Here is a 26,378-nt window from a genome sequence, read left to right on the forward strand (position 1 = left end):
GTTGTTTATTTACAAATATACCAACATCTCGTCTTTTTTTTTTTTCTCGCTGTTTCCATTTTCTGCTTTTGTGGGAAGAGGCAGGAGGTGAGTGGAAGGCGGGGTTGGTGATGTGGAAACGCTAATAAATAATTTAACAATGACAAGTTATTAAATAAAATGTGTGTGGGGATGGCAGGCGGGCATTCTGTACAAGGTAAACGGAAAGAATACGATGGGTGGCCTGGCCCCAGCCCAGCTGCAACAAACCCCCTCCAAGCGGAACCTCAGGGTAGGGCAGGGCAGCAGCCCAGACACCATTGGCAATTGTCCCTATCGAGGGCCACATGTTGAAGGGTCCGTCCTGTCTCCCTGCTCCCAGGCCACGTGTGAGCCTCCTTGTGTCGGGTGTGAGTGTGTGTGCACGTGCGTGAGTGTGCTGCCCCTTCTGCGCAGCGGTCAGCCCTGGGCTGCAGCGTCCCCCTGGTCCTAGGGGTGCCCAGAGCTCTGAGTCCATCTTCCCCTGCTGAGCAGGGGGGGACATCTAGACAGACCAGGAGGGGGTCTCACTTCAAAGGGATGTCCCTAAAGGAGGAGAGGTTGGCCCTCAGCTGGGCCTCTTCGTGTAAAGGCAGTTCCTGGATGTCCACCCTCCCCCCACAGGAAGCCTCCATGACAAGTCCACCCCTTGGTCTGACTCTCACACCTGGTGTGGTGTCTGTGTGTGGCCTCTCCTAAGTCTCTGAGGACAGCAGAGTGAGAGGAAGCCTCATGGAAAGAAACCACAGATAGGACCCTGGATGGGACAAAGCTCAGGTTCTTGTCACTCCTGTGTGACACCGAGACAGGCTTCTTCCTCTCTGCCTGAGCCTCAACGTGCCACACCCCGCAGCCAGGAGGTGGGACTTGGTTTTTCTTTGAAACCCCTACCCATCTCTCACTTTCTACCTCATATTCCCACATCCCTCTGCTCCTTCAGGTTGCAGGCTAGCCCCACCCCCACCCCCAGTCCTACACCACTTCCTTCTTCCAGGCTCAGCTCCAGAAACCTGAGTTGCTATCTAACAAGGTCTGGGCGGGGCTGGATCGAAGGATGTCTCTTCCCACAGGACAGAAGCCCTAGTCCCTGCGGCAGTCCAAGGCTGGCATGTTGTCTCGGCAGGGCAGCAGGCCACAGCCATGGTGAAAAAATCCTGAGAATGGCTACTAGGGCATTTCCGGCATGATGGCTGGGGGTCCCTTAGTTGCTGGGGGCAACTTAGAAGTGTCCTGATAACATCTGGCTGGGGACACCAGCATGGGACAGCAGAGGTCAGGGCTGGACTTGGGGTTTGGAGGCCCCAGAACAGGAAGTGAGGACCCTTGGGACCAGCAGGTGTAGTGAGAACACATTGGTCCCTGAGGGTGGGGCAGGGGGCGGGGCTTTGTGAGACAGTGATGGGGACAGATCTACTGTCCTCTCCTCAGCTGCAGATCTGTCACTACTTTGCTGTGTGGCCTCGAGCACATCCCTGCCTCTCTCCTGTCTCAGGCTTCTCAGCAGCCACATAGCCTACTGGTATCGTGTCTTCCAACTTAAAAAGTGGACAAAAGTAGGCCGGGTCTCCTGGGAGTTTGTATCTACCCTGGGTCTGCCCCGAGTGTCCCCTGTACAATTCAGCCAGGGGTCTGTGCCAGAGGAGGAAAGGGTGAATCCCAGGAAACCATCTGGCTCAGGACCACAACTTCAGCATGGAGATTAGTGATGTTCCTTTTATAAAATGAGGGACCAGGAGGACTGTACTGGCTGACTCTTCCCTGCTGACTCCATATCGCGACATCTGAATGGGGTTAAGGGGTCTGAGGTCTCCCTAGAGACAGAAAATAAACCCACACAGCTGAACTAGCCAGGCACAGGAGTCCAAAGTGGTGACAAAGAGACTCATCCTTATGTGCCCACGAATAGAGCTCTGCAGACATAAGAATGGGTGGGTGGGTGAGGGGTGGTTAGGATTCTGCGTTAAATGAATGGCAGCATTCTCCTGGGCATCTGGCCTGGGACACAGTGCCTGCCAGAGGTCAGTGGGGGTGCCAAAGGAAGACCCACTACCGCTTCAACCTTGGGCAGGAAGAGTCCAGGAGACTGGGGGGAGGGCTGGGGTGACACAGGAGGCTGAAATGTGGTGGGCTATACACTGTGCAAGGATGCTACGGAGAGCCCCACAGGGCTGATCTTACCCAGCTGAGACAGAGGGAGGGGATACAGTGACTTCAGAGTAATGCCCCAAGCTGACCGAGCCAATGAAAGGAAAGGCAACCAGGTACAAACCCTGGTCTTTCATGGGCTCTAATCAGCATCCCACCCACACATATTGAGGAGGTGTGGCTTGTCACTGTGCCTGTGTGAGGCCCTGGGGTGGGTGGGGGATCATTATAGAACAAGGGTGGGGCTCCAAAGTCATGAGACCTAAGCCACACCAGCAGAGCTAAGGTGCCAAAAGCAGACAAGGTGCAGGGCCTGTTCCCCGTGAGCTGGCTAAGGTCAGAAGGAAAGCTGCTTACAGCAGTCCCACAGCTGCAGAGCAGGGAGGAGCCCTGCAATGTACAGCCTCAGCATACAGACCAGAGGAGACTGAGGGTCTGAGCAGACCCACAAGGAGGGTCGCTGGCCTGGGCTTCTGCCGCTGACTCCCCGTATAAGAGGAAGGACCAGAGGGGATTAAGTATCAGATGGTGTCAAGCAGCAGACTGTGTTTGCTGTGGTCTGTGTGTACTGGGTTCTCTGGGCTCTATCTCTGGCCTGGGACCTGGTAGGTTTGTGACTACTCTCCTGCCCTGGCAGTCATGACCTGAACAGAGCCTGGGATTCTCCTTTCTTCCTCCCTCTCCAATTGCTCTCAGAGGTAGGCCCTGCCAGCTGACCTTGCTGCTGCTTCCGGAAAGGAACGGTACCTCTTCCATGTCTGTGTGCCTGTGCACCAGGTGTATACGCATGCTTGCACAGGTGTGCCTACAGATGTGTGTGCCTTTACATGTGCATCTCTGTCCCTTGGGTCTCTCTGGGCTCTGTCCATATCCCTCCTCTTGCTGAGATTCCTAGTTCAGACAGGGCCAAAGAGCCTGTCACACCTGCTTGGACCCTCCTTTCCTGTGCTCCAGCCTAGGGCTAGGAACAGTGACCCTGGGCCTCCCAGGACCCAGAAACCATCCCCTGCGCTGACCAGGAGGGGAAGTGGTCTCCAGCGCAGGACACCCGTATAACTGTTTCTCGGGTACCAGGCACTGTCCCAGGGCTGGACTTGCAGGGACAATGGAGGTTGGCTGGAAACAGAATGTTTAAAAAACAAAACAAAACAAATTTAAGCTTCCCCCCCAAAAGAGGCGGGGCCGGGGAAGGTAGTGATGAAGTCAAAGGGCTGGGAGGCGAGAGGCTGTCCAAGAGCTCTGGGTCCCCAGGGGTCACAAGGTCTCTGTGGGCAGGACACAGTCCCTGCCCAGGCTGCACCTATCTGCCTTGTCTGGCTGTGCCCAGTGGGCACCTGAGCCAGGTCTGGCTGGCCGAGGGGAGGGCACCGTATGGCTGTCTGTAGAGTCTGAGCGGGTGGCGGGCTGGGGGGCCGGCTGGCTGCAGAGGCCTGTGGTCCCACCCTAGGCCCAGGCCCAAGTGTCCATGCGGCCCGGCTGGCTCTCAGGAGGCAAAGTAGGAGCTCTGCATGGAGTAGAGCCGGTCAATGGGGTTCCCCACGCGGGCCTGCAGGGAGCCCACGTCGGAAGAGCCGAGGAAGCAGTCGCTGAGGCTGGTGAGGGAGGTATCACTATCGATATCGTGGAAGATGGAGTCGTTCCCTGTGGGATGAGGAAGGGACGTCAGGAGCTGGGAGTGGGCCAGAGCTCTAGGCGGTCCTGGCAGCCCTGCAGGCTACATGGCCAGGGGTTGTGGGCAGGCCAGCTGGCTAGGACTAGGCCCTTCCCGTCAGGGGGAGGCTTGCTGGCAGTGTGGGATGGACTGCCCTGGGCCCTGGGCCCTTGGCTCTGGGCAGCAAGGACTGTCATAGCCTCTGTCTGCTTGGCTAGGCAGGGACAGAGGGCAGTGCTGGGCCAGATGGGGGGTGGGGCAGCTTACCATAGGGGTTCATGTGGTCACCTGGCATTTGGGGCGGCGTGAGGCCCTGCTGGAAGGGGTCGCTGCTTCCGTAGGGGCTCTGCTCCATGGCCACGATCTGCTGCTGCGGAGGGGCCAGCGGCGTGTAGGAGGCCATCATGCCCTCCATGCGGCTTGACAGAACCTCTGAGGACAGTGAATGCCTTCACCAACTGGTCCTGCCCTACCCTGTCCTGGTAGTCCTTGCAGATGCTCCCCTGGGCCCCTGTGACTCCTCACCCAGATGGACCTTCTACCTTCTAGCTCCAGGTTTTCCTGTGCTCTGCCTCTGCTCCTGACATTTCTTCCCCAAAGTCTTCCCATTCACTCTCTCCCACCTGCTCCATCTGCAAGAGCTGTGCCAGAGAGGTGGCAGGCTGGGCTGGCAGTAGCCATGTACCACAGTTCACCATGTAGGAGTGCTAAGATAGAACTCAAGTCAAGGAGGGCTTCCTGGAGGAGAAACCCGTATCCCATCAAGACCTAAAGAACCGGCAGGAAGGGTTATAACAGGCGGGGAGGGCTGGTCTTCCAGGTGAGACTGGAAAGTCCAGCAGCTGCCTCCAGACCATCGGGGAGTGAGGCAGTCAGCAAGGGACAAACAGTGGTAGGGTGCACAGGCAACAATAGGGTGTGTCAGGATTCCCTCTGGGCATGGTGGAGAAATGTTGGGAGCACGCAGAGTGCAGAGGCTGGGTCTGTTTGGGGGAAGAGGAAGTGGGGGAGGTCCTGGGGAACTTGTCAAGGTCTCTGCAGGAAAAGGCAAAATGGGTAAGGGACAACCACTCCCAAGATGGTGACAGAACAGAGGGAAAGGTGGGGATCACAGGGGTCACGGGCAGTGCGGTAGCACCAAAGGGGCTGTGGTGAGCAGGGGGTTCCTGATGGCATCTAGGAGGGAGCCAGGGACACTAGAGAACAAGGCGTGCTTTTCTCCAAGGACAAATACAGGCTGCCTGGTGACTGGAGGCAGAAGACTGTGGCCCCAGGAGGGCCTTTAAGGGAAAACAAGAAATACAGGGCTTTGGAACATAGTCAGTAGATCTCCAAGTTCAGGCTGGGATGCTGGCCTGGCTCCAGTCCTAAGTGGCAGAGCTGCATGTAGGTGCCTGGCACCTTCCCAGGGGCCTCTATGTTAGTAGTCTCTGGAGGTCTCTGCACCCCCTCTCTTCATAACTTCAAAGTCTCCATGTCCCTGCGTAGCCTAGGAGACCAGCCCTGGTCCAAGATGTTGTTGCTGAAACAGATTTCTGAGTGAAGTCCAGCTTTGCGAGACCTGGCGTCTGCTCGATGGACTGGCCCTTACTACTAGTGGCAGCCCCCTGGGGGCTTCCTCACACCTCCCAGCTTCTCTGGGGTGCTTTCACAGAATGAGTGGGCAGCCAGTGCACGTCACTGCTAACAGTGTGCGTTGGAGCCCTATATACAGAGGGCAGCTTTGCCCTGTGGTAGAGTGGTGTCCCCAGAGGTGGTTTGAATGTCCCCAGCCCTCAGTTTCCTCATGAGGCATGCCTGACTGCCTTGTCTTGGTGGGAGTTCATGAGCTGAGTGAGACAGGGTGGGTAGGAGGTCGGGGGAAAGAGCCTGGCCACACGGAGCCAGGCAGCCCGCAGTGACTTTCACAGCACACACCCTGACACCCCTTCCAGTAACCTCTGCTCCCTCAGTCCCTGAGGCTCACCTTGGCCCAGCCGCTGGGAGTTCTGCTGCTCCTGCTGTTGCTGGTGCCTCCGGGCCAGCTTCTTCATCTGCAGAGGGACAGTCCAGGCACTGACTCAGTCCCAGTCCAAATGCAAGGCTCTGCCTCCTCACCCCATCTGGACCCTTCACTGTCTCTTGCCCATCCCCGTCTCCCAGGTCTGCCCTGGAGCACTGGATTAGCCGTGACCTCTCACCTTTGCTCTTTGGTTCTGAAACCAGACCTGGACCACACGCACACTGAGGCCCGTCTCTGCTGCCAGTGTCTCTCGGACCTGACCCGGAGAGAGGGAGACAAGTCAGGTCTGTGTAGATGGCAGCTGAAAGGTGGCAGTTGGGTTGAGGGGTGGGAGGAACATTCCTGCCCCCTCCCCCGGTGATAGTAGTGGCTCAGGGAGGAGGAATAGACCCACAATAAGCAAAAGAGCAGTGTTGGCCCCAGACCATCCCACTCGGCATTCCTCACCTTCCGACAGGGCTTGGAGGAGACCTCAAAAGAGGCCTTAAAAGCTCTTCGCTGCTGCGTGGTCAGGATGGTCCGGGGCCGTTTGGGCCTTCTCGGGTCCTTCCCGTCATCTCCACTGCCCTTACTCTGGCTGCCCTGCCCCTTGGCCGGCTTCATGTCTCCATCTTCGTCCTCACTCTTCACTGTGGAAGACACAACCCAACCTGTCAGTCGGAGCTTTGTATCTTTGGGTGAGAATTCCCTCACCCTCTGCTGATTATGGCTCCCTAGTGACCTCAGGATAAAGTAGAGTCCTCCCTAGGCCCAAAGATCCTTCTTTGTCATGTCCCATGACTTCAACATATACTCACTTCCCCATTCAGGGCCCCAGGCTGGTTTAACGCTGCTGACTTACAGGTTCCTCTATAGCATCCACAGGTGCAGGTGCACACTCTCTGTCTGTCTGTCTGTCTGTCTGTCTGTCTCTTTCTCTCTCTCTGCTCAGGGACCATGACTCACTACCCAGCTGCATGTGCATGGCTGTGCACAAGGCTCAGGTTGAGGGGTGGGAGGGATACTTCTGCCCCCCAGTGATAGCAGTGGATCGGGGAGGAGGAACGGGCCCACAATAAGCAAGAGGCACACACTAGAGCGTGTGCATCATTCTGGGGCTCACACACGGGGCAGATCTGCCCTTGTGAGACTCTGAAGGCCAGCAGCCTCCTGCAATAGGCATATGGTAACTATAATCCAGGCTGGCCCTGGGCTTCTCCGCTTCATCTTGTTTGAAAGCTACCTTCTCCTGCTGGCCTCTGAGGGTCCATGTGTCATGCTAGCTGGGGACCAGGGGGAAAGAGAGGAGTGGCTGGAGTCTTCTTTCTTGAGGCCTCCAGGGACTAACAACTGGCAAAGACACAGGGACCAGGCATCCTCACAGGAGGTACTTGGGACCAGGACACGCAAGCATGTGCACACACGCACAATGGACTCGGTGATGGGTGCACATGCCTGTATCTTGGTCCAAAGGCTCACATATATGTTACTTAGAGACATTTACCACTGCAGGCTCACAGAGGCCTATGCCCACAAGCAGGGACACTTCCATGCCAAGACACATGTAGCATGAAGAATCATGTGTGCACCTCCGGCAACACACATGCCACTTCTATGGCCTCAGGGTTTTGGGCCTTAGAGACCCAGGTACAAGGTCTAGCTTCCCAACAACCATGAGCTCTGACACCCCTCCCTGGAACTTGTCCCCTCCGTAGCTCCACTATCTTTGGAGGTTAGCCCCATGGAGGACTGTGACCTTACAATGTCTGTAAGTTGGGCCAGTGGTCTTCCCTTCCGTGGGAGTGCAGGTGGCCACAGGGATACTATCACAGTGTCTAATCCAGGGATGGCCAGCAGTGGATACACAGGACTCTGTCACACCCAAACATTGGGGCCCTGACAACTGCAGATACTCCCCATGTGGGCAGAAGACATGCCTATGGGTCTAGGGTACCTCCAAGGGCAGGGCAGCCATCTTGGCATGTTCCCTGCCCCAGTCTCAGGAGTGACAAGGCCCCAGCCGTCAGGTTTTTGCTAGAGAGCAAACATATGCATGGGTAGGGCACATGTGAGTGTGTAAATTCATGCATGTGCAGCCCATGAGTGTGCTGGTCAGGTGCAGAGGTATGAAGAATATACATGTATGTGTGTGTGTACGTGGGAGGAGCTTTGCATGTCTGGGTGTTGTAAGCACATGTCCTCACGTATGGGCACATGAGATGGTGTCTTTATGGCACTGGGTATGTATGTGGTACACAGGTGTGTGTACTTCAGGGCTGGCACCCAGGTAAGTGATAGGGTGGATGTGACATTGGACGTGGCACCTTGATGATGGCTGGGCGTGCACGGATGTGCAGATCCGTGGATCTCAGAAGCCCTGCTCCGGCATCCTACTGAGCCATGTCCTGCAGCCTCCCAGCCTAGGCTCACCAGAGTCAGACTCGTCCGGGCTCACGGAGCTGAGGAGGTCTTTCTCCTTCTCGTAGTCGCCCTTGCACAGCAGCTGGCCCTCCTTGAGTACGAACTCATCCCCCTTGCGCAGCTGCCTCTCGCACACACAGCAGCAGAAGCAGCCCAGGTGGTACACACACTCCAGTGCCCGCATGACGAACTCCGTAGGGGCGATCTTCTCCATGCAGCCACTGCATTTCGCCGCGAAGAGCCTGCGGGGGCACAGGGGAGGCACAGGCTGGGCTAGAGGGGTTCACCCAGGACACCTCCTTCTGTCACCTTGACAGACGGGGGTGAGGACGGGGACGCACCCTCCTCTTCTGCATGTCCCAAAGGGGAGCTAGGGTAGGCGTGAGGTGCCTCTCTTGGGTGGTCAGCTCTAATTCTGGGTCTTCCTGCTCAGGCATGATAGCCACTAGAGGGCAGTATGCAGGGTCAGCCTCACACCCTGACCACCAGCCTCCTTCACCTCCACAGCCAAACAATCCTAATTTTGTTCTGCCCTCTAGCCTGGGCCCTTCTCCCCTCCCTGGGTCCCCGGATCCTCAATCCCTTCAGCCCTCTCACACCTGTGTCCCAACCCAGGACACAGAGGTTCTTTCTAAAACGCACGCTGGGCTTGTTCTTTCCTGGTCCACACTCAACCATGGTTCCCTAGTGCCCCAAAGCCTCCAAAGTCTCACCACTTCCCGCTTCCCAGCTGTAATCTCTCAAACAGCCACGACATCTCCAGGACACCCTCACAGTGGCCTCCAGACACGTTCTGTCCCTGCCCCTTGGCTTGGTGCCACCTTCTTGTCCCTTTATTTCAGCATGGGCACGTCTTGCTGAAACATGGATAGCTGCTGTACTCAGCACGCTACATGCGCATGTCACCTGATCTTGCAGTGGCCCTTGAGACCAGAGAGCCCTGACCCCATTTTAGGGATGAGGAGGTGAAAGTGCACATAGGAGTTTGTGCTCAGAGTGTGTTCCGTGCAGCAAACAATTCCCCGTGGCTGACTCTGTCCCATCCGAGGGTCTCTGTGCCCCTGGCTGGCTCATGCTGCAGGTCCTGCTGCTGTGCTGACCGCCCCTGCCCACACCCCACACCCTGTCACATGCCTGCTCTGTGGGAACTCAGCTTCAAAAACACTTTGATGGAAAAATTTATGAAGAATCAAATTATTGCTGCTGGGAGGGAATTAAAACCATTTTTCATTCCCTGCATCCCTGGGCCACGTCTGCGGGCGCCACCTTGGGAGCATTGCACATCGCATCCCTCTTTATGGCCCGCTTCACGGGCACAGATTACAGCTGCAATTCTCTGCTAATCGGTTCTGGAGCAGGGACAGCCATAAAAGCCAGGCTCACACCCTGCCTCCTTTCCTGGGGCTGCTATCAGCACCGCCCACAACAAAATGCCGTTTCACACTGGACAGGGATTCCTCGGGTTCTGATGACTGCCCTGGCACTGGCCAGAGCACTCTGTGGGGGCAAGCCCAGTACCCACCTCTATTTGGTCTGTCAGACTCCTATTCAACCTGCAACACCCAAGTCCAACACCACCTCCTCTGGGGAGCCTTCCCAGAGGCTTCCTTGATGATGTTGTGGTCTAGAGGAGGCGGCTGCAAAATGAGGAAGTCAGAAGACCTTCCTGAGGATTTGGTGATATTGAACATGTGAATCAGCAAGAAGTCACCATGCAGGTCTCTGAGGGGTCCCAACTCTAGTGGGGATACCTCAAGGCAGGTTATGGCTCCTTCTAGTTCTCAGGGGGATTCTGTGTGCATTTGTGGTTGGTGTGAGACTGAAGGTCAGACCAGGTAATCGAGGCAAGTAAGTATCCTCTAGGCCCAAGCCAGCTTGTGGCTTTGCAAGAAAGGTATAGGCTGGGTGGTTTTATTCAGGGGGTTGGGGGAGGAGGGAGTGTCTAACCTGCCCCATTGGCAACCTAAGGTAGACAGAGGCTCCTGGGAACTTGTGTGGCCATAGATCCCTATTTAGAGGCAGATGCCTGCCCCTCACTGCTGCTCTATGATTGGCCGAGGTGCCCAGTAAGGGCTACAGGGGTCTAAACAGATGGGCACTGGCCAGGTCCCAGGCCAGAGTCAGCATATCTTGTGTGGCTCCAAGATGCAAGAGCTCCCTAGGCTGCAGAAGGAAGCAAGCCGGGTGTGTGTTGCGGGGTGACCTGCATTCAGCGACTGTGCCACAGAGCTGGTGCTCCTGCATTTAACAGCCACACTAATGCCTTGGCAGCAGGGGGTGGATTGCGACTTTCTTCATGCTCATCAACACAATCTATTATTAATACCCCTCCAAAGGCTCCGGCAGCCATTTCCAGGCAGCACAACCACTCGGGGTGTCATCTGTTATCTAGATTGCAAGAGCCTGGGAAATAAAACAAACGGCGTGCACTTTATAAACGGAATGTGCCATCCGTTTGGTCTCCAAGCGTCCCTCCACCCAATAAAACATCGGGGGGCATGTATGAAATACTCACTCCCAATTATGGGGCAGGCTTTGTCTACCATGCAGGGGTGGAGTGAAAGCTACTCGCGGGTGCATGTGCCTGTGTGTAAGTGGGGGTTCCCTCCTCTCTCCAAATCCCCTTCTCTCCTTCTGTTCCTTTATCATGGACACATGGCTGGAAACAGAAGCCACAGAGAGCCAAGGAGCAGCAGGCCGGCCACAGGCAGGGCATCATGCAAGTCTGGAAGCTTCCTAAGCCATTCCTCCCTCCCAGCCTCAGCTTGCTTTGTGTGTAATGGGTTTAGCGCTGAAGCCTGCATCTCACTCAGCACAGAAGGCAGCAGCTATCAGCTTAGAGCAGCTGCAAGCAGACAGGGCTGGGGTACACCTTGGCTCCACAACTTCAAGACACAAACTCAGATCTTTGCTTGTTCTGGGTTGAATGTCCTATCCCTTAGCTCCATGTCTACCTTGGTACGTGACTTTAGACAAGTCGTTACCTTGATATGTGACTTTAGACAAGTCGTTTCGTCCCTGAGCCTCCAGTCCTCATCTACTACATAGGAACATCTGGGCTGGCCATGTCGCTCAGGTGGTAGAGTGCTCGCAAGCATGCAGGAAGACCTGGGTTTCCTCCCCCACACCATTTTAAACCAGGCACTGAAGCAAACACTTGTCATCTCAGCACTGGGGAGGTGGAGGCAGGAGAATCAAAAACTCAATGTGGGGCCAGTGGTATGGCTCACTGAGGCTTTCTGCATGAGTCTGAACCCCTGTTCAATCTCTCAAACACACATAAAGTTGGAAGAAGGAATCAGACCTCCGTGTGCACGCTCTAGCACATATGCCCTCCCTGGTACACACACAGTAATAAAAAAACATGTAAAAGTTTAAGGTCATCTCTGGGTATGCAGAGCTCAGGGCCAGCCAGCCTGGGCTACATGAGACCCTATCTCAAAAAGACAAAAACAAAAAGCCGGGTGGATGCAAAGGTGGACGCCTTTGATTCCTTGAGAGGCAGAAGCAGGCAGATCTCTAAGTTCAAGGACAGCCTGCTCTAAAGATCTAGTTCAGGACAGTCAGGGCCACACAGAAGAACACTGTTTTGAAAAGTGGGGGGGTGGGGGGGGCAGGGATCCTGTTCCTAGCTAACTGCAGAGTGATAGAGAGGGTTAGGTCCCTGTGAGGTACTTGTCACTATGCTTGTCCAGGGGGCCTTCCACTTCCACCTGCCCTCTCTGCCCTGTACTGTCTGCTATGCTCACGATGCCTTTGTGGTTCATGTTTACTGGGGGCCTCCATGACTTCTGCAAGCAGTTCCTGACACTGGCTGTGTGGACAAGTCCCAGCATGTCTTGCAGAAGCTCTTGGGCTCTAGCCAGGCCCTCTTGCTCTCATCTGCCCCAAAGGGCCCTGCTCTCTTGACTCAGAGACCATCTCTCTCAGGGTATTCTGAGCACTAAGAAGGCTTGGTGGCTGCCAGCCTGCATCACCTAAGTCCTCACAGACCGGAAGGGCAGAGGCCTTGGTCTGACTCTGTGCATCCGGCCAGCCTTGTCTCTGGTTGCCGTGTGTCTGCCCCTAAGGTTATGAGCTTTCTGGAGGCCCAGTCCACCCCATGATTCTTCCTGTCCTCAGTGGGTCTGGGTTCTTTGTAAACCAAACTGAAGGCTGGGAATATAGCTCGGCGTGTTTGCTGAGCACGCAGGAAGCTGGGTTTGTTCCTCAGCATCACATAAAACCAGACGTGGTGACATCCACTCGTAATCCCAACACTCAGGAGATGGATCAGTAAGCTTAAAGTCATCCTTGACCATATAGTGACTTAGAGGCTAGCTCAGGATACATGAGACCCAGTCTGACAATAATCATAAAATAAAAACCAAGTCGAGCACCGCTCTCCCTGCACATTTTCCAACAATCACCGTGTAAAACAGTCTGTTGTGAGGTCTCCCCTCTCTGGAAGAGTCCCAGTCTGTGAGAACCCATCTCCAGGAGCAATTCATTTGGTTTGTCTGAAACACAATTTATTAAACTCGTAAGAGACTAATTTAAATAAAGCCTGAAAATGCAGTATTTTGCAGAGGATTTGAATGTAGGTCACAAAACTGACTTCCTAGCCACTGGGCCCCGTGAGCACACGTGGAGCACAGCCCCTCAGTGGTACACGCACTTGGCCTCCCGGAGATGTCCTCACCCAGCTCTCTTTAGCACCCAGAGTCCAAATGGCACACACTGAGCTCAGAGCCGTGGCTCTGTCACTTTTAAGCCCTGGCACCCTGCACTTACCCATCTGCCTCAGTGTCCTCGTGTATTTTATGGGGACACTGACAGATGTAGCAGGCTGGGGCAAGGCTCCTGCGGTTGGATGGGTAAATGGAGACCGTGATTGCCACTATTGTCTCTCCGAGATTCCCAGCACTGGCAAAGCAGTCTCGTTGAGGGGAAGCCCCCTCTCTCCCCCTCGCTCTACAGCATATGCATGCCCCACCAGTGCGCTTTATGGTTTGTGGGGTCCTTCGTCAGGCTCTCAGAATAACTTCTACTCTACATGTGTGGCTCTCGAGAGCGACGTCCCTGTGCCCTCTAGACAGGGCAGCTCCAGTGAGTCTGAGCCTCTTGGACCTTGTAACCACTGCACTCCCTCCCGGTGGACACGGCATTTCTCAGTGGCTTCTGAATAGAGGTGGAGGACACTTAAGAACTTGGTCTTACTTCCTTGCTGTAGTTTAAAGAGAAAATGTCTCACAAAGACATTTGCATATGTGGTTAGCCTGTGATACCATTAGCAGGAGGTGTTTCTTTGGAAGGTGGGGCCTGGGGAAAGGTTAGGTCCCTGGGCTGTAGCCTTGAAAAGGATACTAGGGTCCTGGCAACCACCATGATGTTCTGCCCTACCATGAGACCAAGTGACCGTGGGACTAACTCTCTGAGATCATGAAAGCCAGAATAGATGTTTCCTTCTTAGAAGCTGATTAATGGGCTGGAGAGATGGCTCAATGGTTAACAGCACTGACTGCTCTTAACCCAGGGGTCCTGAGTTCAATTCCCAGAAACAACATGGTGGCTCACGACCATCTGTAATGGGATCCGGTACCTTCTTCTTGTGTGTCTGAAGACAGTGACAGTGTACTCATATATATATAAAATAAATAAATAAATCTTAAAAAGAGAGAAGTTGATTGCCTTGGGGATTTTGTGACGGTGGTAGAGAGCTGACACACTCTGCAGTCAGCCAAATCAAACTTCAGTTTGGTTCAGAACACTTGAGAGCACCTGATAATCTCAAAGTTAGCTCAAGAAAAAATCAAGGCTCTAAAGCCACATCCAGGCCTGTCACCAGCCACCATGTTTTCCTGGCCTGTCACCAGCCACCATGTTTTCCTGCTGCTCCCGAAACATAGCAATTTCCATCTGCTTCCAAGGTTTGATGTCTCTCACTCTTCCCTTTGCTTCTAGAATGCCCATCTTTCAAGGTCTCCTTCTCCAGGAAGGCTTCCCTGATGCAGAGTCTCAGCCACTATGTGTCCAAGGTCTCTACTGACCTAGGGATTGACACTGGTCTAACTCACCCTCGGTCTGACAGTGAGATTATTAGTGTTTGTTGAATGGATGAACAACCTTATGAAAAACAAAATTGCAGCCAGGTTGAGTGAGAAAAAAATTATGTTTCTTTAAGAGGCTCTAAGAATACTGGTAGGTACCAGGTGTGGTGGCACATGCCTTTAATCCCAGCACTCAGGAGGCAGAGGCAGTTGGTTGTATCTCTTGGAGTTCAAGGCCAGTCTGGCCTACAAAGTAAGTTCCAGGACAGCCAGGGCTACACAGAGGAAGCCTGTCTCAAAAAATCTAAACCAAACCAAACCAAACCAAACCAAACCAAACCAAACCAACAACAAAAAAACCTACCCAACTAACAAGACAAACAGATTTGCTCTCTCTGGCCCCCTCCACATGTACACAACTTAGGAGTCTATTTGTCTGTCTCTTTGTCTAGACGTCTGCCAGGAGGTCACCCTAGACCAGGATGGCTGAGGCAAATTTTCCTATAAGCCGGCCCCTAGCTAAGCCCCAGAGCTCCTGAACACCACTGCTGGACTCCTCACCTAACAGAGACCATGTGAGGGGGTGCTGATGGCCTGGTGGCTCTCTGTGCCCGCTGCTGCACCTCCCTTGGCTTCATCCATCATCCTTCTGGAAGCCAGCTCTGAGGATGTCTGCGCACAGAGCCAGGCTGTCTGGTCCCATAGAGATGGCCAGTCATGTGGCAGGTGATCTGCCAAGTTGTGCTCACCACAGGAAGGTGGGATGGCCAAATGTGGGAGACAATGTTGGGGGGCCTCCTAGGAGTTGGGGACATGGCATAGGCTTTGGAAGTTGGTTCTGGGGGTGACAGAAATAGTTTTTAATCCCAGCTCTGCCCTACTAGCGTCCTGATTTGGGGACCTGGGAGCCTGGTTCCCTGTTAGAAAATGGAGGCTGGATGCCCATCTAGCAGGTGTGGTAGCCTCTTGTCCGGGCCACACCCAGGTGATAGCAGGACCCCTGCTTCCATCAGTGGGATCAAGATAGTAAGAGTTCTGTGTGGTGTGGTGTGAACTTCTTACAGTGGGGGCTGTGGTACCCTATGACGTAGGTGCAGGGGTGAGGGGCAGGTCTCCCGAGCCTGGGGACAGGGCCCTGGACAGTAGGAGTGGCAGGGATTTTGGAGTCAGCCCATCACTGAGACTTACTGACATCTCCCCCATGTGCCTGTGCATCCTTATCATTCCGGGCTTAGCTGGTTTTTATTTGGAGACAAAAAGGGGCCTGTTGATGGGATCCAACTCAAACCAGCTGCAAACATCTGCTTTGATGCGGCAGGAGCCGCAGGCAGGCCCCAAGTGCATGTCAATCAGGCGGCTGGAATGTGCTGCGTGGCTGGCCATGCTTGCTGGCTGCCGGTTGTGGTACCTCCTGGCCTGCCAGGGCTTGGCAGGGCCTTGCTGACCTGCCGCCTGCCCAGCCTGCATGAGAGCCACCCTGGGGCTTCTCTTAGCTCTTTGATCCGCCTCCGGGGCACAGTGGGGAGGCCCCAGCCAGGGCTGGAGGTCACAAGCCATAGGCAGGCAGGGACCAGCCCAGCATGGAGCCTGAGGTACTGTCTCCACACATTCAGTGATCCCACCGACTCTGGTACCTTCTCCATGCCAGGCACTAAATGGGGATGGATCTGGGAGGAAGAGAGACAGTTCACTCAGTCCCTCCTCAATGTCCATTCTCACATTAGAGGGGACATCCTAAGGTGAGAACAGTGTGTCTGTCTGAGTAAACAGACCATCACACTCACAAGGCACAAAAGGAAAGAGTAAAGTAACATAGGCAGTGATGGAGAGTCCAGAGGGCTGCAGTTTCGAAGCCAGGGCATCAAGGGAAGGGGATCCAGCAATGGGAACAGCACTGTAAAGGCCCTGAGGTCAGAGTGCACATGGGGTGCCAGGAAGTGACACAGGACCCTGTGGCTGGAGCAGGTGAGTGAGGGGGAGGGGCCCAGGTGATTTATTTAATAGTTTGTACGGTGTGTGTGTGGGGGGGGCTGGGGGAGCAATAACTGAGTCGGTTCTCTCCTTCTACCAAGTGGGTTTCGGAAACTGAACTCAGATCACAGTCTTGGTGGCAATCACTTTTACCCATTAAGCCATCTCTGTGGCCCCCTGGGCTGGCATCTTAACTGGCTCTCTCTGGCAGCCGAGCAGCTATGATGATTGAGAAGTGGGGCCAGGCTTGGGGTCATTAGCCGCGTAACCTAGGCAAAGGTAAGGCTAGCTCTGTCTGATCCGGGAAGGCACACTGAAGTAGGAACCTTCTGAAGAGGAGGATGCCAGAGGATAGGCGGGTCTGAGCCTCTCTCTCAACAAGTGGTGAGGAGAAGCTATTAGGAAGGAGAGCTGAGATGCCGGAAGGCAGGAGAGAATGGGGCCTCTGCTATGGACAGGACGTGCCCAGGGCAGCACCTGCCATCTGCAGCTCTGGAGAAGCTTAGACAGGGACACACACACAGATATGAACATGAGAAGAAACATACATTCACACACATTGGCACCCCCATGTAGTCTACAGAATGAGCTTATACCAAGTGGCTTCCCACCCGACAATTTGTTTCCTATCTTCAGAGGAACACATCATGGAGTGGGGTGGGACACTGCTCTGAAACCACACCTTCCTGGATAATAGACAGGGATGGCAAAGTCCAGGACAGAGGGAAAGTGGATCAGTGCCTGCTCCATCCCCATCTGAGCACCTTCCCATGAAGCCCTGTGGTCCACTTTAGGATGCTGGTCCTGGCTGGAGAGCCCCAGGAAAGCCAGCTAAGGCGGCCAAGCATGTGAGGGAGCAGGCTAAGGGCTTTGTCTGTCTGCAAAGCACAGTTATGGGTTCTCGTCTGGGCCCCCAGGACTAGTGTAGCTTGGGTGATAGAGAGTTTGCTCGGCACCCAGGATCCCCAGCACCACATAAAGGTAGGCACTGTAGCACATGATTGCAGTCCTCTCACTCAGGAAGATCAATAGTTTACTTTATTCTAAGTTACATGGAGAGGGTTGCCCTCACTCACCACACTGATGAGGGCCTATGAGCCAGGCTTTGGGTCCCTTCCTTTCCTCCTGCTGTGCACCCCAGCCCTAGGAGCTGAGCCAGGTCCCTTCCCCTCCCCCATCTTCACCGAGGTCACCAGCTCCTGTCTCTGGATCCAACTGCCCTTAGTACTGTTACTTCTACACTCTAAGATTTATTGAGTGTTTCCTACAGACCAGGCCCCAAGCATTCTTTGCACACGATTCTTCCTCTAACTAGAGGCAGGTCCAGCCTCGTTACAAATGAGAGAAGTAGTGTTAGAGAAGGTGTCAGGCTGCTGCTCTCCTGGCCTTATTGTGGGTCCTTGTTTTAGAAGCCCTCGGTGGCTTTCCTCCTGCCCACCTAGTGATTACTTTGTCACTGTCAGCTCAGAGTGGCCAAGCCCATTGACCTAGACTGCAGGTGCTAAGAACAGGAAGGACTATGAGGGCCCCACAGCCCAGGTGGAAGATGAGAAAGCCTACACCTTGAGATGTAGAGCCCTGGGCTTTGTCTTGGGGTCCTCCATGGCCGAAGTGGGCTGGACCCAGAGCCACGTGTTCAGGAAGGGCTATGGAGCTACGCGGCAAAACCGAGTAGGAATATGCAAAGCCAGGTAGAAGGCAGCTCTGGCAGCAGGGAACACCTGTGTGTGGCTTCAAAGACCTTGGAAGAGCTGGAGATGGTGACCCTTATCTGTAATGTCCCAAGTCCAGAGCCAGGTCTACTTAGTGGTTTCCAGGCTAGCCAGTGCCACATAGTAAGTTCTTGTCTCACATAAATATCAAAAAAAAAAAAAAATTTCAGAGGAGGAAGGATGAGATGGCATATTGGGTAAAGGTGACTGCTGCACAATCTGAGGACCTGAGTTCAATCCCTTGGCCTGACATAAAGGTGGAAGGAGAGGACCAACTTCACAAAGTTGTCTGCTGACCTCTATATGTGCATAGTGGGGCACACACACACACACACACACACACACACACTGCATAGGATTCCAGTGAGGAAATGTGTGTATGTTGGGAGGTGGGGGGTTGACTTGAGAGTTGCAGTCTATGCAGAGACAGACAAGTAGAGAGGCTATACAGGAAGGAGCAGCCATAAAAGCAAAAACATGCACGAGGAATACACAGGCTATTTGCAAGGCCGAGGAGACAGTGCAATAGAGTGGAGCAGGTTGGTGAGAATGAATGCCAGAGACATTCCGACATGCAATAGCTGAAGGTAAAGCACATTCTTTTGTCTCATACAATGATACATGCACCCCCTCACACAGTTACCTCACAAGCTATGCATCATCCTCTCTCCTGTTCACTTACCCATCTTCCCATCCATCTGTCCATCCCTTTATCCATAATCCATTCATAAATCAATCTTTCCAGGCAATAACCCACTTGCGTGTGCATCCATCCATGCCTTTATCCACCCATCCACCTACCAATCCATCCATCTACCATCTATCCACACCTGCATCTGTCCATCCATCCATCCATCCATCCATCCATCCATCCATCCATCCACCTATCCATCCATCCATCCATCCATCCATCCACACATCCATCCATCCATCCACCTATCCATCCATTCATCCATTGACACATCCACCCATCCACCCATCTACCCATCTACCCATCCACCCATCTATCCATCCACCCATCTATCCATCCATCCATCCATCCATCCATCCATCCATCCATCCATCCACACATCCATCCATCCATCCATCCATCCATCCATCCATCCATCCATCCACACATCCATCCATCCATTCATCCATCCATCCATCCACTTTACTCCTTCCCTACCCATCGTCTCAGCCATCCACTCACCACGCAGACTGCCTATTCACCCATCCAACCCGACCTTTCACTGCAATGTGAAGTGTTAACATTGACTAATAGCCAATTGCTGTGCCTGGTGACAAGGACTGAATGGGGATAGAATCCAGGTCACAGCTACAGGCTGTCCTAGTAGAGGGAACAGCAGGAAGGCATTCAAGGGGAGGGGTCTGGACACCAATGCGGGGTAGAGCACTGCCCCAAACTGGTATTGTGGTCCACTGTTCTCAAGCCAAAGATTTTGCCTTCTTTGTATGTAAACTGTAGCAGGGTTTAATTAGGGTTCTATCAACGTTGAGAAACTTCCTTTGAGCAAGTGTATCCTAGAAGAAATTCCATTAAGGCAATTTAACTTTTTGATCAATTTTCTTTCTGGTATAGTTAATTTACAACTTTCCCCCTTTCATTGTTTTGTTTTACTAAAATAATTTTTATTGAGATAAATGGTTTTTTTTTTTCCGCTGACATTTTTAAAGAGGGCTTACTTGCTCTGTTGCAGGGTCTGTGCCCACCCAGAGCCTTGCTGACGGCCAGTGGCTCCACATTAAACCCCCTCAGCCGCCCTGCCGGCAGCTGTACTTCATACTGACTTTTTTTATTTACCAAGGTAAATCTCCCCTAGGCTCAGGAGGGCGTTCCTCAATGCTGCCAACTAAATCACTGACGTTTGTTTTCACAAATCTTACCAGGCAGCCAATGAAAACACTCACCCAGAGACCAAGACACGGGGTCAAGACGGAGTTTGGGGTGTCTTATGTGGACTGCAAATGTTCCCAGAACCTAAGTGTGTTACTTCTTGTCCTTTGGGGACTCAGCACTGCCTCCTTTTCTTGATCCATGCCCCAGGTTCCTGTGACTTGTTTCTCAGTCTGGTCCTTTACTGAGTAAGTCTGAGTCTCTCCAAAGAGCCCCGAGGCACAGGGTTGAGCTGCTCAGTTCTTTACAGGCCAGCCTGGTGGTTTCTCCACGCTTACTTTCTGCCCCAGGCTTCCCTTGTGTAAGCCATAGACACAACACAAGCTTTCTTAGCCCAGGCGCTCCAACTACCATGAGATCTGGCCCAAGGCTCTCTTCCACCATGCATGTTTGTGTGCACACGTCTGTGGCCCTGCTCTGACACATTGAGAAGCATGTATACGGTTCTACCAAATGCCACACTGATGAAACCTGGCCAGCTCGGAGCTCTCAGACACACACCTTCAAAGGTCCCAGGATCACCTCTAGAAAGGTAGAGGCCCTGTCTCAATACAAAGCCAGGGTCTGACCCAGGCTAGCCTATAGACTGGCACCACACTGTTCTAAGGGTTGGGAAGGTGGTTGGGAAGGAATGGGAAAGAGGTGCCAGAGGTATGGGGGCCTGAGGGTTGCTCTTGGTATGCCTTTTTGAGGCGACGCGGTTATAGTTGGTGGGTAAAACAAATCTTCAAGATGATCCCCTCAAAAGGATTCTGAGAGGTGGGCGCAGGAGTGGGCGGGCTGAGAGCGATCTACAGGCTTGTAGGCATGAGGGTTAGACCTCTCAAAAGCCAGTGGGCTCTCCTGCAAGCTGGGGGTGGCTATGAAAGGTTAAGCCTGAGGCCCCTGTTGGGCAGGGCAAACAAGGCCACTCCTGGGGACACCCCTCTACTGTTGGCCCGTTTAGTGGGTAACTGATCGCCCCACGCCCCGCCCTAGCCGCCCGCTGCCCGCGCGAGCCGCTTAATCACCGCCCGCCCGGCTGCATTAGCATAGTAATGGCCTTTAAATTGAGCCTCTTTGTTTTTTAATTAAGCTCCCAGCAGGTACAGAGAAGAGCGATTATTGAGGAAGCTGCCAGCGCTAATCGCCCGCAGTCATTTGACAATTAAAAAGCGCCTAGCTTTAACCCTTTCCCTGCGCCCGCAGCAGTCCCCCCTAGCGTTTAGCACCGGCTGTGCGTGCGCACGCTTTCGGTTGGGATCGGTGAGAGGTCCCCTAGCAATTCAGAGGTCCTTGCCAACACCCCCATTTTGATGAGGGGCAAACTGAGGCACAGAGCAGGGAGGTAACTTGCCCAAGGCACACAGTTTGGGCGTGGGAGACAAGATTTTGGCAGACGGGTTACTATGGAGATCCAGCGCCCAGCCTTGACGCTTTGCAGCGCCCTCTGAGAACACCTTCCCATTTAAGGAGACTGGGGAAAATTTTCTCGCCCTTCTAAGCCCTTGTGGGGATCTCCCAATGCCTGTGGGATGAAATTCTCAGGCCTCCTCTCCCTTCCCTCACCCATCCCTTATTGTGTGCAGGCACGAGGCTGGGGCTCCTGGATCCCTAAGAAGAGACAGGCTTGTGCTCTGCCCAGGTGGGTAGGCCCCCAAGAAGTGGGACGGCAAATTCAAAGACAGGCACCACAGTTCCAGGTCCAGCCCCTCCAGGGAGAGCCGGTCAGAGAAGCCCCCCACCCCTGCCGAGTTTGGAGGGGAGGTTCTGGATGAAGGCTGCAGTGTGTGCAAAGACCCAGAGATATCACCACCATGACCTAGAAAGAAAAGCTGAAGGGGAGGGACAAATGGAACCCAGGGAGCCTGGCAGAGCAGGGCCAGCCAAGGGGCGGGTCTTACAGACTTCACAAACAACTGCACGTATGTTTGGGTAATACCTCCCATGATTTACTACTGAAACATCCAAAAGGCAGCCACCTCCTCCACCCTATCCCAAGTCCCCTGCTACCCTCCCAGAGGCAACCTGCACTAGCTGGGGTCTCTTTCCTGAGAATGAGATAGGTGACTCGTGAGTGTGTAGACCCATGCACCCCCATCCCCACAAACTTGGCCTTTCTTAAAGAAGACTAGTTGGAATTCTCTCTCTCTCTCTCTCTCTCTCTCTCTCTCACACACACACACACACACACACACACACACACACACCCTACCACTGCTCCCCAGAGCACCTGACTTCCAGCTGCCAGGTCTTCACGACGGTAGGCTCAAACCCTGATTTACTTAACCCGCACCCTGCGGATGGCCTCTCGGGCCATTTAAAGGATTTTGTCTTAATCTCAAGAACCATAGGAAGCCATTGAAGGGTTTTAAATGGGGAGTGGCTTGAGTGATTTACATTTTTAAAAGATCACTTTGGCTCTTAGCTGGAGTTCTCTAAGAACTGCAGTTGGAGTCCAGCGGGAGACTGGAGGTGGGGCAGCTCCAGGCGAGGGGTACCGGAGTGGGAGGTGGTGGTTTAGGAGGCAGTAATGGAGAGCGGGGTGAGCCCTGGGCTTGGGAATGGATGGACGGAGGGTGCCCCGCCCCCACCCCAGCACTGAGATGGGGCACAGGGTGGTGGACGTAGGATATCAGGCACGGCGTTCATCTCGTCTCAGGGCACGTAGGCTCCACAGACACCCAGGAGGAAATGGGGGTGAGCCTAGTCCCCCACAGTGTCCCAAGCTCAGTCTCTGACCCTCACCTCACTTTTCCCTTGTTACAGGCTGAGCTGAGGGAGTTTGGCAATGGCTGTCTTTCTTTCTCAGAGTTCTCTGTCCCCGGGGTGTGAGGGGCAAGAGGGGAATTTGGATTGACAGAGAAGCACTTGGTCCTGGTCACTATTTTTTCTGTCCCTGGCTCAGGGGTAGACTGGGATAGGCTGTCAGCACTCTGTAGCCCCCCTCTCTCTGCCTATGACTCAGAGCTGAGTGGGGGCTGCTTGAGAGGAGCTGGGGTAGGGGCAGTCAGGGCCACCCAGCAGCTGCCTTGTCCCCAGGACAGAGGCTGGAAGCATGAAGGCCTTGCAGGCAGCCAGGGGTTAACAACCAGCCCACCCCCATCTATCAGCTAACATCTCCCAAACAGACAGACAGACAAGGCAGCTGTCCAAACAGGCCTGTGTACCTGGCCACAGCCGCAGAGGGGACAGGGCAGTGCTGTTTACTCAGTTCCTGCCCCACCACACGCACATGCGCGCGCGTACACACACACACACACACACACACACACACACTTCCATGCAGTCTCCCTCGGGTTTGTGCGAAGGTTCGATGGTTCATAATGCCGCGTGTCCTTGTTCTGAACTGGAGGTCCTGGCTATTGGGCGCTAGTACTGACTGGCTCAGGCGTTGTCATTGTCACCAATGAGCTGAGAAACAGCACTAAACTGTGCTCTCAGAGCAGCAACTGGACACCCTGGAGCCTGGGAACATGGGGAAGCCTCTTAGACACCTGAGACACTCTTTCTCTTATGGCTCTCTGACCAGCTCCCGTTGAGACTCCAATGAAATGGCACTGGCTGCCACTCACTTCTGTTGAGGGACTCAGGAAGCTCCCTCTCATCACACCTGTCCATCACCAGGTCCTTCACGCAGAGTCCCCAGGTCTGACCTTCCTCCTTAGTGGTGAGCTGCCTCCCACCCCTCCACCAGTTCCCAGGCCTGGAGTATCAGGTGCCCCGGCTCCCTCTGCTGGTGGCTTCCCAGTGCACTCTGTTCTCCCCAGGGTTCTTTCCCTGGGGAAGGAGGTGCTCCCTGCAGCGGTGAGGCTCCTAATACACCTTGGCTCTACACCTGCTCAGCTTAGCTCCCACCTCCTCCCCAGAGCTTGGGTATCTTGTTCCCACTGCAGAAGACAAGGGGCTGCTAACTCGGGCTCAGAGAGGCAGTATGCCTGTGCCAAGCCTGCACAGCTACAGCACAGTGCTCCACAGAAGCAGCAAGACAGGGGCTGGAGAGAGGCTAATGGTTACTGCCCCTGCCGAGAACTGGAATTTGGTTCCTGACACCAATGTTAAATGGCTCACAGTGGCCTGGAACTCTTGTTTCAGACAATCTAGCACGCTCTTTTTACCTTCATAGGCACATGGACATACGTGCATGAATGTACACACAAACACTAGGAGGAAGAGGAGGAGGAGGAAGAGGAGGAGGGAGAGGAGGAGCCATAGCAAGGTGGGCACAACTTGGGGGAAGAACTAAGAGCCCCCGACTCGTGTGTCAGGTCCTAGCGCCAGGTAGCATAGGCCAGCAGCGAGAGATGCCAATTTGACCAAGGTGCATCGGGCCATTGCCAGGGGAGGGACGCCTCCACTCACCAGGGCTCTTGAGCTCCGGTTCAGACTCCCCTAGCAGGGACATGTGCAGCCTAGGAAGCATATCCTCTCCCCAGGGCGGGCTCCTGAAGGCTTCTCAGTACCCCTACCCAGTGTGACATCTTTACAGCACATGCTGTGCCTGCTAAGGCCTGGGTGGGGTGAGGGGGAGGCAGGACACCTCTCAAGTAACGGATTGTAAATTCCTGGGCCCCTGGCTTTCCATCCCTAACAACCTCCTCCCATGGCCACAGCGCCTGTCCCTTCGCAGCCAATTTAAATGAGGGGTCCCAGACCTTGGGCGTAAAGCATTCCAGACTCCAGAGAGGGGGCAACTATTGTTTCTTTGGGAATAAAATAAAATAAAATAAACCGGATCTCTGCAGCGTCTAATCACTCGCATATGTGCAGTGGGGTTCCCAGCGTGGACAGCCCTTTACAGTGTGAGAGCCCCTGGGGCACAAACCTGGTTTCCCCTCAAGAGCCTGTGAGGGAGGTCACTATGGGAGAGACTGAGGCAGAGGGCAGTGCCCCTAGGCCCCATCTAATTTATTCTATCTACTCCATTACCTCACAATGACTGATGGTCCCATTTCACAGAGGGTACAACTGAGTCTCTCAGTTAAGGTCAACAGCCAGTACCTGGCCCTGCCAGGATCTTCTTAGAGGCACAGGCCTCCTGGGAGCTGCCCTGCCCTGAGTAGTCAGTCTCCCTGTGTGAGGGCCATGCACTGCCCTTGTAAAGGGTCTGGTCCCACCAGTCCTGGCCCAGGCAGGCTCTGCCATAACCGCAGCTGGGGCCTGGAAGCATCAAAGCTGGTTTTTAATAAGGAGGATGAATCTTCTCGGAAGCCGTAGTCCAGGAGGGAGGGGTGGCCAGGCAGCTGACCTCCGTTCTCTGCCTTTCTGTAGGCAGGGAGGGAAGCCTTGGCCCAGTGGCCTGTCGCTGGCCGCTGGGGGCCTGGGCGGTGGGGGGTGGCTGCCCTGGGCCTGGAGGGAGCTGGCTCTTCTACCAGAGTAAGCTGACAGGATATTACACAGCCTTTGTGTGCCTGGTGACCCAGCTGCTGGTTATTGAAAAATTCCACCGCTCTGCACAGGGCAGGCCTGCTGACCCCTCATCCCAGGACGCGCCTATCTTTCAAAAGATACAGGATTAGAGCAGCAGGCCCGACCCTGAGCAAAGCCCGTCTGGGGTGTCTGTGTTTTCGTGGCCTCACGGGATCCTGGCTGGAGTGGGTTCTTGGCGCAGGATTTAATTAGTTGGAATCAGTCTGCGATTACTGTGGCGACTATTTACCCAGGCACTCAGCAGTCTGAGCCCTACTCAGAACAAAGATGGGCCCCTCAGCCCTGGGCTGGCCAGGCCAGGGGCCCCAGCTGAGCTTGGGCCCAGCTGCTGGGCGGGCAAGGGAGAGCTGCAGGCCCAGCCAGGCCTTCTGCCGGCACACCTCATTTACTCGATATTTGTGGGTTTTCGCAATGCAAAGCATCTACATGGGGCTTTTAAAAAATTAAAGCATCTCAAGAAATTTATGGCCAACTTCCGAGTGGCCCCTCCCCCCAGCTCGTGGCTCTGTGGCCATGGTCAGACAGAACTAGTTGGCTGAGGTGGGACTGAATTCCTTCAGGAGGATGGTAGGGAGCCTATGTCCAGAGGCTGCTCTGGCCCCCAGTCTGTCTCCTCAAGTGTCTCAAACTCATGAGCGTGTGTATGTCTGTAACCACATATATATGACAACCCCTTTGCCTAGGGAGGTGAGTTGGCACATTCAACATCTGGTTTCTCTGGCTTACCTATTCCCACACCACGGGAGTTTTCTCAATGCCTACACTGCTACTGGGAGCACCAGTACAGTGTGTGTACATATATGTAGTCTATGTGCCCTCTCCTGCATACATCTGCTTGCCAGTGCACACATGCACACATGCATACTAGACTCCCGACTGTCTGTCTTTAGCCGTTCAGCTTCTGGTATACGGCCGCTTTTTAGATGTGTCTACACATGCCTGCAAATCTCAGGGTGCCCCGCCCTATGCACACATGCTGTGCACATGGACACTCATACGTTGACACAGGCCACTGAACCAGGGGCTGCTGCACATATGAACAGTCAGTGACAAGCATAGCTCTAAGCATGTTCACACATTCATAGACAGTGTCTGTTTGCACATATACTCATGTGTGTCAGCGGCCTGGAAGGCTTCAGGGGTA

At 54.2% G+C, this 26,378-nt stretch overlaps 1 protein-coding gene across 2 annotated transcripts in view; it reads right to left on the reverse strand.

Moving 5' to 3' along the window:
• Positions 1 to 26,378, reverse strand: part of Lmx1b (LIM homeobox transcription factor 1 beta) — an 80,701-nt gene continuing 54,323 nt past the window's right edge. Inside the window, exons 3-8 of one of the 2 annotated variants that reach the window (XM_034495600.2) lie at positions 8,226 to 8,458; positions 6,264 to 6,445; positions 5,995 to 6,072; positions 5,781 to 5,847; positions 4,103 to 4,246; positions 1 to 3,804 (exon numbers count right to left, since the gene is read on the reverse strand). In XM_034495600.2, the coding sequence (XP_034351491.1) occupies positions 3,647 to 3,804; positions 4,103 to 4,246; positions 5,781 to 5,847; positions 5,995 to 6,072; positions 6,264 to 6,445; positions 8,226 to 8,458 (862 nt within the window). In that variant the 3' untranslated portion in view covers positions 1 to 3,646. Of the gene's footprint in view, positions 3,805 to 4,081; positions 4,247 to 5,780; positions 5,848 to 5,994; positions 6,073 to 6,263; positions 6,446 to 8,225; positions 8,459 to 26,378 lie in introns of both variants that reach the window. The other variant, XM_034495599.2, reaches the window with a different exon arrangement.

Source organism: Arvicanthis niloticus, chromosome 2, assembly GCF_011762505.2.
Source record: "Arvicanthis niloticus isolate mArvNil1 chromosome 2, mArvNil1.pat.X, whole genome shotgun sequence".
NCBI lineage: Eukaryota > Metazoa > Chordata > Mammalia > Rodentia > Muridae > Arvicanthis > Arvicanthis niloticus.